Below are 11,346 nucleotides of genomic sequence, written 5' to 3'. Positions count from 1 at the left end.
GCGCCTGATCCTCTGCAGAGCCCTTGTGGTTAGGGGGTGTGTGCTTTGGCGTAGGCTGACGTGGATCTATTCTTGACGTTATGGTAGAGGAACGTCGACACGCACCTCCAGCTTGGAACGATACCAGCCGGCTGAGGAGGCATTTCAGCACCAAGGACAGGCCGACCAGACTGGCTCCTCCAACCGAACCGGCGCACGCAAACTCTGTGTCCGGTAGATCACGAGATCCCCGGTCCTGCGGTGCATGACTGCGTCTTTCAGAGGCGGTCCCGAATAGCAGGTCTCTTCGTATTTACCTCCTTACCAGGTAAAACACTGACTCTTGTATGTTCGTCTTGTGTGGATTGTGGTATAAATTATGTTAGAGTGAACTCGGTCACCCCAGCGAGTGAGAGAGCAAACCACCGCATGATTCGCTCATGTGCGGCTTTGTAAATATAGTGCCTTTAAGCCAAGTATTTTTTCCTGTGCACAGATGATGTGGCAGTACTTCTCGTCTTCATTCACAGCTCCCCTGCTGCTTGCTCTGCAGTCGATGTTGCCGGGGATACATTAAGCCATATCCATAAGACATCGATAGGAAAACCTTGCATACAAAGCTCTGGTTCTCTTCTGTCTGAGGCTAATCCTTCGCATGCATGTTGCAGACCAACTTGGACTATGTCCCTCTGAGGGAGAGAGAGAGCTGATCTGAATTGCGCTTAAAGAAGATTCCAATATGTCAAGCACTCAGAGAGACAATGGCTCTGCAAACTCCACAGAAGCCAAGAAAACAGACCCCAGAGTCAACGAGAAAAAATGCTGTAAGTAAACGCCAATTAGATTTTAGTAGGTTTTAATTCATGCATCGCTGCTTATAGAGTGTGCAGGTGCACTTGTAATATAAAACCTTGTCTTGTTGCTCTGACCAAATCACAATCACCTCAGTGAGAGGAAAGCTGCTTCATTTAGTCTCCAACCTACCAGGGAATGAATTTCTCTGGATTGGCAAAAAAAGGAAAAAGAATATAAATCATGACCAGTGATAAAAATACTTTGAAACCTTCAGTGGTTTCTGCTATTCTTAAGAAAATTACTTCTCTCTCCCAGGATGTTTCTCCTTCTAATTTCTTCGGATGACACCTCTGAACCCACTCCATAGATATTTGTGCCCAAAGAGACTTTTTATTTTTTGTGTATACACATGACCTAGTTATATAAGACTGGCTGTTCACGAGTTTGTGCAGCACTGGCATGCCTGTTTAAAATATGTTTTTCTCTATTGTAATGCTGGTTATGAGTCAGATATGATTTGCATTTAACTTTGACTTTCAGTATTTTGCATCTCTTTCCTGCACAGCATGGGCTTCTTACATGACAAACTCTCCAACGGTGATCGTGATGATCGGATTGCCCGCTAGAGGAAAGACCTACATCTCCAAGAAACTCACACGTTACCTCAATTGGATAGGAGTCCCAACCAAAGGTAGACCATAACATTTCTTTCTCATTATGTTTCAGTTAATGCCATCTGCAAATTGAAAAAATTTCATAGTGTGTTTTATTGAACTTTCATATGCTTTCAATCCTTCTTTGTATTTCTTTTTACTTCTTTGTAGAAGTTAAACCAGGATAGTTAATTAGTTAATGTGGGAAAGCAACTCTAAAGATCATGAAAAACAGCATCAGTGTTATCTCTTCTCCAGCACTTAGGCATGCATTATATATGTCACAAAAACAAGTAGCAGTGACATTAGAATGAAAGAAAAATGTTTAAATGCAAAAGCTGAATTTTTAAACCTCCCCCCACTGACATTGTGCGTGCATAATAAATATTTAAATGTAACTATTCTAAAATGATCCCACAAAGAGAAGCTAAAATTAGCCACTTAAATTCTTGTGGTTTTAGTTGTTCACAAAAGTAGATCCAAGTGTATCCAAAATGAGAGGCGACAGCACAGCCAGGGCAGATTTATAACGTCCTTTGTTCATTTTTCAGTGTTTAACTTGGGCGTATACCGCAGAGAGGCTGTCAGAGCTTATAAGTCCTATGATTTCTTCCGCCACGACAATGAAGAAGCCATGAAAATAAGGAAGTAAGGTTCACTTTTACATGTGTGCCCACAATACGTTTTTACAATGTACATTGCATTTTATCTAGCACTAAGAAAACTGTCATATCCTCACTGGCTGTGTCACATTTCTTGCATTCAACCTTAGTCGGTTTCATATTTTGCAGATTTCCCTGCTGCATCAGTGACTAAGCTGTTTTTTTTGGCCGGCAGTCAGTATTCAGCCACAGTCAGCCTAAACTGATATACACATACACACAAGCAGCAAAGTGTGCCCTACAAATGGTTGTGATTAGTGACTGTAAATCAGTGTTTCAACAGAAAGATTAACAAAGAACAAAACAAAAGGCCTCTTTTCCTCCTGGTCTAATCTGGTAGTAGTGATTGAAATGGGCTGTGTTATGCATGGCTATCATGAAAATGTGACGGGCTCTTGACAGCATCCTAGTGCTGACTTTGACCTAGATATTAAACAAGCTGCCGCTGTCACTCTGAAGCTGACACAAGCCCTCTGTGGACCTGCATGGATATCCAGCCTGAGTTTTTGTGTTTGTTATTATAAAGTATCAGCAAGACCAGTTTAAAGGAATAGTTCCACGTGAAATCTACCTTTTTCTTATGAGTTAACGAAAAACTGGAGCTGAGCTGTGTGGTGTATTGGCAACTTTAGAAATAAAGTTTTAAAATACTGATTTGTACTTGAACTAATAATTGTGTCCTTCAGACTTCTCCTTTTGTATAAAGAGTTATCCATTGGCAGTAATCACAGGTTTGCACACCTTTTGTATTCAAGCTGTTAATTAATCTGGAGAAATTTCACCCCATGCTTCCTGAATTTCCTCCCACGAGTTAGATAAATGTTTGCACTGCACAATCAACCTGTTCCCACAACAGCTCAAAAGAGTTAAGATCCTTTGACTGTTCTGGCCACTCTATTACACGCAGATTGCCAGCTCACTGCTTCTTCTAGGAATAGCTTTTCCATAGTTTGGAGCTCTGGGTCATTGTCCTGCTGTAAAAAAAGAAGCTCACTCCAATCAAGTAGCAATCAGAAGAATTGCTTTTATTGTTTAAGATGCCTGTCTGCCAATAGAAAGTCTCCCATTGTAGCAACCAAAGCACCTCAAAACCTTGGCACTCTTCAATTAAGGAAATGTGAGTAATTTTTTCTGTCAACCCTCTGCGTTCCCTCTGGGAATAGCCTGTTTTTTAATCAAACAAAGAAACCTCTCTGGAATTTCTGTTTTTGGTACCATTTTTTTTTTTTGCCATTCATCCATCAGTTTCTTAACTGCTTATCCAATTCTGTACTGGATACCAGTCTGTCACTTTGCTAATACGGAAAGACAGACAACCGTTCAGGCTCACATCCGAACCTAAAATCAATCTACAATCACAGAGTAACCTAAGATGCATGTCTTTGACTGTGGGAGGAAGTTGGAGCACCCTGAGGAAAGGCCAGTTTAATGTTTTGGATTTCAACACAGGACCTTCTTGCTGTGCGGATTTAGATATAAAACTTTTTTCTGCTGATAATTTAGCCTTAACCGGTGAACCTTATCAATATGTGCTGTTTAAATACTCCATTAAAATGTTATCCTCCTGATTCATGCTAATTGTAATTAGCATTATAATTTCATGTTATTTTACCTATTGTTATTATTAATATTAGTATTATTATTTAGATTATTATTATAATTATATATATATATATATATATATATATATATATATATATATATATATATATATATATATATATATTGCAGTATAGTGTTTAAAGCTACCACCAGCAGTCCCTTAGCTTCAACTCTTAAGGTGACAAGACTAGAAGCTCTGGCTAAATGACAAACATTCTGATTTAACACTCAACAAGAACACCAACAAGTGTATTTTTAAAATCATTTATGGTAATCAATGCTGTTTTGTTTTGTGCCTTCCAACATTCCTCCCTCCAAATAGATAAAATCCACCTCCAAACTGCACTGTTTGAGGAAAGACACATTGCAGCTGATTTTTTTTTTTTGTCAGCCTTCAAGCAGAACAAATTAAACTCTATATGCCTGCATTTTATTGGAGGAGAAATCTACCACTGTGTACCTCATAACTCTTGCACATGATAATTGAACTGGGTCAGTGACTAAACCCTAATGCCGACAGATGGGAAACATTTTTTTGTGACTTTAAAAATGTGTGTTCTTCATGTCTTGTAATTGTTGGGGTTTTCAGTTTACCATTGTATTTGATGCACAGAAGAAAGCTGTAATCCAAAATTTGGGGGGGGGGGGGCTACAAAGAATCTTTTTTTCATGAAATCTACAATGTATTACTGTAACATTTTCAGATTTCTCACACTGACACTAGAATGTGAGCTTTGATGATGGTGGATTTCAGTAAATCTGTTTTTTATAGTTGGCTGCTGCTATGTTTGCTTTCTCTGCTGCAGGCAGTGTGCTCTGGTAGCGCTGCAAGATGTGAAGGCGTACTTGACAGAGGAGGGAGGTCAGATCGCTGTGAGTCTCTCAGTCTTTATGTGCATGCTTCTCTATTGACATGGCGTCTCGATGTTGGCTCGTTTCCTTTAAATACCCAGAACAGAAACACATCTGGCATTGGGATAGTCTTAATCCTACGCTGTCCTACAAACATTTCACACAGAGCAAATAAATATTGTCTTTGTTTTTGCCCCTTTTTTTCCAGGTTTTTGATGCAACAAACACAACAAGAGAACGACGAGACCTTATTCAAGATTTTGTGAAGGAGAATGCTTTTAAGGTGAAATTATTTGCTATTTTTACACATTTATATCCCAGTGGGGACTTTTAAAATGTATTGTGCAGATTGGAGTTATTACTTGAAGCCATGGAAAAGTCTTTACATTTATCACATTTATTTTGCTGAACAGCGCGATCGCCATGGGGGGAAACAGCATTATTGAACTGACCTTTATTTCCCAAGATCCTGTTGAATCACCATCTTTAATTAATCCTTGTGGGTTTCTGTTCAGTATACGTGCTATCATCAATCAGAGGTTACATGAGCTCAATTTAAACATTAACGGAAAAGAGTTTTAATGCACAACCCCAATTTTGAAAAAGTCAAGTTAAATTAAAAACTGAATTGCAAAACATATCAAGCATTTAAACATTTATTATTTCACAGAAAATATGAGCTCATTTTGAATTTGATGGGAGCAACACATTTATTAAAAAGTAAGAAACAGCCAGAAGAGTAAAAGAAAAGAGGCTAATGAACTACAAAAAAAACAATATCTACAAATTTTGTAAAAAATTTCAGAATAATTTTAATAAAATCACCTTTCAAACATTTAGCATATTTATTATTAGATGTCAAAAATTCACAGAATTTAAACTGTGAGGCTTTCAAACTTCACAGGGTGCTGTTAACTGAATAGATAACATTTGGGAAAATAAAGCTATCCAGGATCGCTCTCCCTCTCCCTCTCTTCTCTGTAGATTTGAAGCTACCAGTTCTACCAGTCTGTGTTTAAGACTGGAAAAAGTCAAACTCAGTGAGCTAAATTTGCCTTTCTGCATCTGGAAAACTCACTAATTCATAATCTATGTGTCGTGTTTGTTGTTGATGCTAATTACCCTGTATTTGTGTAAGTTCTTGTCTAGGTTCATGGCAATGTAAAATTTGTTGTTATAAAACAATTGATTGTCAGTTTCAGGAATGTTTAGCGTACGTTGACTCTGAGTTTCCATCTTTCTGACAGGTGTTCTTTGTGGAGTCGGTGTGTGATGACCCCGAAGTCATTGCTGCTAATATCCTGGTATGATCTCACCTAAATGAATTTAACCTTTGACTGTGACTTTGTCTGGGTCAAACTCCATTACCTATTAATATTCACACCATCTGCAGCGTTATGTAAGAACTGAACTGGATACTAATATTGTTTGAATGTGTTAACCATAATAGGAAGTGAAGGTTTCGAGTCCAGACTACCCTGAGAGACACAGAGAGAGAGTTATGGATGACTTCCTGAAGCGGATTGAGTGCTACAAGGTCACTTACCAACCTTTAGATCCTGATGACTATGACAAGTATGAACTGCTTTTCATTATTTGAATCTTTACCATTTATTGTTCCTCCAAAGTATTCTTATTAATCCAAACAGTAAAGTTGTTATATTGGCAGAATTAGACCTTGTAAATTAGTAAATAAACACTAGATGGCGACAGTAAATCACTGGCGTGTTGCATTGGCATTTGCAGGGACCTTTCTTTTATCAAGGTTATAAACGTGGGCCAGCGTTTTCTGGTGAACCGGGTGCAGGACTACATCCAGAGCAAGATCGTCTACTACCTCATGAACATCCATGTGCACTCTCACTCCATCTACCTGTGTCGACACGGAGAGAGCAAACACAATGTTGAAGGACGCATCGGAGGAGATTCTGAACTTTCCCCTCGTGGGAAACAGGTAGGATTTTTGCACGTTCACTGTGTTAATGCTCATTTAATGAACTGTCGAGCCAGTTTCTGAAGAGAAGATAGCTACTGGGATAAGATGTTCTTAAACTGCAATATCATGCACTCCAGAGTTGTGACCTTTATTGGATTTAATCCTCTCCATTTCCTATTTTCTTCACTCTCACTGGTGAATATCTGTCTAATAAAGCAAGAAATGCCCTTAATGAGGGATAAATTGAAGCCTCTCCCTTTCTCTCACATCCCAGTTCGCCCACGCTCTGCGTGGTTTCATTGATGAACACAAGCTGTCAGATTTGAAGGTGTGGACGAGCCAACTGAGAAGGACGATCCAGACAGCGGAAGAGCTTGGCGTGCCTTATGAACAGTGGAAAATCCTCAATGAGATTGATGCTGTCAGTACCCTCCACAGCTATAGCAATTTTTACAGCTAGACCTCTGGTTTGTAATAATGGAAACTTTATGCTGTTATTTCCAAGACACTTATAAAATATGTTTGCATAGAGGTAAGAGTCAAAGACAAACGAAATTTTCAGCCCTTTTGATCACATTTAATGTCAAAGCAGCATCCGGAGGAGAATAAAAAGGGTTATAACGCTTTGAAAAGATCTAGGTCACATGAAATAAGTCATTATTTATTCACAGTATGAAATCAAAGGATTAAATGATGACTGTTTTCTGAGGATGAAATCGGTCTCCATTTTTCACTAACCTTCAAGATCACCTTATGTTTCCTGGGCTTTATTATATTTGAAACTGGCTTAGCTCTTTGGAGACATTTATATATTTTATCAAGGGAAATTATCCAGTTATGTTTTTTTAGATTTCAAATTGTGCTGAAACATTTCTTTTCATCGTGGGCTGTGACGTGAGGATAAATGATTTGTTTTCCTTTTCCAGGGTGTTTGTGAGGAGATGACCTACGAGATGATCCAGGAGACATTCCCAGAGGAGTTTGCATTGAGGGATCAAGACAAATATCATTATCGCTACCCAGGAGGAGAGGTAACCTGAACTACTACTCACAATAAAGCGTCTGATCAGCAGCCACAGCGGCAGTAGTTTTATCCTGCTTTGTTATTCAACTTTCTTTCTCTACCAGTGTTGTTCAAGCTGTGAAGGTTAATTTCCTTTCAAGTGTTAGCAATTGAGCCCAGAATGATCTTTTGTTGCTCATTAGTCCTACCAAGATCTGGTTCAGCGCTTGGAGCCGGTTATTATGGAATTAGAGAGACAAGGCAATGTGCTGGTCATCTGCCATCAGGCTGTGATGCGCTGTCTCCTGGCTTACTTCTTGGACAAGGGTGCAGGTGAGATAAAAACAAACATACACACATGCTACAGACAACACAAGCAGACAATGATGAACCCGTATGCTATTTATTTCATTTCACAGAGGATCTTCCATACATGAAATGTCCACTGCACACAATTCTCAAGCTCACCCCTGTTGCATACGGTAAGTCTTTACCTGATGATCGCTACACTGTAACAACATAAGGCAACGTGAGAAGATAATGTAAATGTATTGTCTATTATCTTGTAGGTTGTAAAGTGGAAATGTTTTATCTGAATGTGGAGGCAGTAAACACGCACCGAGACCGGCCTCTTGTAAGTTGCTCTGAAATGAGCGGAAAAGAAAATCACATAGCTGCACAAGTAGGCGAACATCACTGTTCCATTGAATGTTTAAAGTTGATCATTTGTAAAATATGCATATTGTTTACTCGCACTAAATTGGTCACTGAATCTCAGCATATAATTTTAAGATGCACTGTTGTTTGTTGTGTCTGTTCATTTCGCACAATCACACCTTACCCCCTGTATATATTAGGCTTTGCTTCCTTGCCTCCTTTCCTTATATCCTTGTCTTGTAACCACTTTTACCTTTAGCCTTAATTCCTCAGCTTGGCTTGCTCTATGAGCCTGTGAATGTTAAGTGATATTTTACCTTGAAGGAAGACATTGCTGAGCATGCTTATTTTGCTTGGATGATCTAATCTTTGTCATTACTCTACTGTCTGTCCTCATATTAAGATTATGAATTTTCTGTGAAGGCAGTTTTATCTGACTTGTTTAGGTCCAGTGTTGTCGTGGTTTTGGTTGAAGCAGGTGGGGTTTTTTGCCCTGTGCAATCAGGGCTGTGCTTTTGCTGTTGACTGATGTTTTGTGGGTGGAAGCAGTTCCTTACCTTTTGCTTTGGATCAGTTTGGCGAGTGCAGCATTTTTTTTTATTAATTTTTTGGGCTGTTCCTCGTCAGGTGCCCCCTGGTGTTGTTTTTTTAAAGATCTTTTTTGTTTAACACCTGCGGTATCTCATTTTCTACCAGGGTAAAATCCCGAAGGACTCTACTCTCATACATCGCCGGAATAGTTACACTCCCCTGTCCAGTCATGACCAGGTCAAGCGGCCCAGGCTCTACAGCGCAGGCAACCAGCCCTGGCTACCGCTTGCCCCCACCCCATCCGCTTTGATGCCAGAGGAACGGCAAAGCCAAGTTAGTGAGATAGTTAAAGGATCCCCCTCTAAATCACACCGTCTTTCCGTAATTGGTCCCGCCACAGTTGTAATCATGTGTTTGGCATTTTCTCACCTCAGTTTTGGATCCTCTTGATAATTTTGGTGTCTGTGTTGCAATCAGCATACATGACATCCACCCCCACCATCTATCTTTTCCTCTCAGGGCATGTTTTGGGTCTTGAATGGATTGCTCCTTTCTTCAAATGTTGTTTCTGTCATATGTTTGTGCTGCATGACGTCTGCCTCACCGCCAGGCTGTTGACAGCTTGAATATGCAGAACAGCATGTCTACTCTTTACTAAGGAAAGCTCCTTGTGGAGTTAAGAAAAAGACACACAAACATCAGAGAGACAGACGCACATCCTAATCATCTCGTAACTGTTAAAAAACCCAAAGTGATGATTCAGTTTGATTAAAACCCCAAAATAATCTGTGAAATGTCAGCTTTCTGCTAAAAAATATAATTTATTCCCCCAAATACATTAACCACTTCAGTTTAAAAATGTTAACATTTTAAAATGCATATTCATATTTGTATGTGTTGTGTACCTGTTGGCCTTGCGTTGTGGGTGTAGCGCTTCAGTCCCTCTCCACATTTCTATCTGTCTTTCTCTCTCTCCCTCCCTTCTCTTGCTCCAACCCCGTCTTTACAGACTCGGATAGGAGGCAGCTGTCTGTAAGTATTTTTGGAAACTTGTTGTCAACCTTTGATTGCCGTATTTCAACTCATTTCATTGTAACCCATATCGGTATATGTTGCCGCAGTGGTCTATTCTTTGTGGTTATCAGTCTTTGGGTTCTCTAATCTTCCATTACCTTTGCACAGTGAAAGTTGATATCAGCTTTGTTTCATCACAGCGACCTTATCAGAAACACTTTGTCATATACTGATTCTTTGGTATTTTAATAGATGCAGTCAATTTTATTAAAACTAATGGAAGACGACTATTCAACATGTATTATATCATGAAAATCCAGTGGTGTTTGTTGAGTATATAAGATTATACTTTAGAAACGCACTATATAATTAAACCTTAATTAGATATTGATAAAATACTAATGGAGCTGTCTCAAAACACAACTTCTGGACTATGTCGCTGTTAGTGGCTCGTTAGTTGAGAATGTGCTGCTGCAGAAAACTGACTTGTGAATGTCACTGAGGGTTTTTTTTCTTTTCGTTTCTTGAAGGAGTCCCTGTGCGAAGGAAGCGACTTTGACAGCTCAGAAGAAACTAGTGGCTGTGTCCGCTTCTGAGTGAAGATCACATCTTCTTTCCTCTTTTACTCTTGCCACAGTGTGGACAACTTCTGAATCCAGTCACGAGTCAATCGAGTGTTTCTTTTGAAAAGCGGGCCGCTTCTGCATGAGGTAACATAGTTCTAGTTATCTCAAGGTCTCCGTCTCGTCTCTGCATGCCGAGGCTTTGAACAGGAAGCCTTATCATTGGTGTCATAAATACTTCTGCATGTGCACATAAAGAAACCAGTAAACGCACACAACATACTATATCACAGGAATGACAAAAAAACTCAATATAAATGCTGCAATGCCTTACTGAACTTTAGATATACTGATAGAATTAGATCCTCCATATGTCACTGAATGTAATAGGAATAAGTTATCCATTGGAATGATGGAAATCAATTTACACAGTTAGATTTAGAAAAAATAGATTCTGTTATATTTTCTATGCATATCAAACACTAATATGCTATAAATAAACAATCTATAGTTGGGAATCTTGTCAAATTTGTTCCTAAGCCATAATTTATGTCTTAATTTGACAGAATATGCTAGTTATGGTCTCTAGAAAATAAAAGTAGTTTATTTAGATCTGCCTGTTCTGAAAGCAGTGAAAATACACTAAATTGCTGGATTTACCAGCACTATATACCAGCAGTAGGTACCTTATCTGTTAAGCAGGTGTTCACATTCAATCACATTTAACACTACAACCTAAATGTTTCTTTGTTTTTTTTTCATCATACCGATATATTCTGTAGAAGGATTTTATGTAGTAAAACTAAACAGCCAAACTTTAAGCTGTCTCCCTATTTGTGTTCATGTCATTATACCGGCTGTGAATGTGTTTTATTTGTTTTATGCAAATGTATTTTGTTCCTGGAGCAAATTTTTTAGATTTTATATGATAGATCAAAGTTTTAGTTTATGATTCTGTAATGTTTGTTGTTAAATTGTTGTCCTGCTCAAAGCTGCCTACTGTGCCTTTTAAGCAGACATTAAAAGTACATTTTGAAGTGGCTTGCATTTTGCTTTTTTTATTGATGCTTTGAAAAAGGGAAAGAATTAAACATTAAAC

At 38.8% G+C, this 11,346-nt stretch overlaps 1 protein-coding gene across 6 annotated transcripts; it reads left to right on the top strand.

Moving 5' to 3' along the window:
* Positions 1-94: 94 nt before the first annotated feature.
* Positions 95-11,294, top strand: pfkfb2b (6-phosphofructo-2-kinase/fructose-2,6-biphosphatase 2b). Of its 6 annotated transcripts, XM_040006003.1 has the most exons (17): positions 95-307; positions 648-803; positions 1,340-1,465; positions 1,979-2,075; positions 4,498-4,564; positions 4,752-4,826; positions 5,791-5,847; positions 5,994-6,118; positions 6,290-6,497; positions 6,754-6,900; positions 7,406-7,510; positions 7,686-7,815; positions 7,902-7,964; positions 8,052-8,116; positions 8,836-9,003; positions 9,680-9,702; positions 10,215-11,294. In XM_040006003.1, exons 2-17 carry the CDS (start codon positions 719-721, stop codon positions 10,282-10,284), a joined length of 1,611 nt encoding a protein of 536 aa, XP_039861937.1. In that variant the 5' UTR covers positions 95-307; positions 648-718; the 3' UTR covers positions 10,285-11,294. The 6 variants fall into 6 exon arrangements, 5 of the variants coding, with proteins under 5 accessions (XP_039861937.1, XP_039861955.1, XP_039861946.1 ...); XR_005692275.1 differs by having other exon boundaries at positions 8,836-9,702; XM_040006021.1 differs by lacking the exon at positions 8,836-9,003.
* The last annotated feature ends 52 nt before the right edge of the window (positions 11,295-11,346 follow it).

The sequence above is a fragment of the Simochromis diagramma genome, unplaced genomic scaffold (genome assembly GCF_900408965.1).
Source record: "Simochromis diagramma unplaced genomic scaffold, fSimDia1.1 OVJJ01000320.1, whole genome shotgun sequence".
NCBI classification, from domain to species: Eukaryota; Metazoa; Chordata; class Actinopteri; order Cichliformes; family Cichlidae; genus Simochromis; species Simochromis diagramma.
The sequence above is the reverse complement of the archived record's forward strand: the minus strand, read 5'-3'. Positions and strand labels throughout refer to the sequence as shown.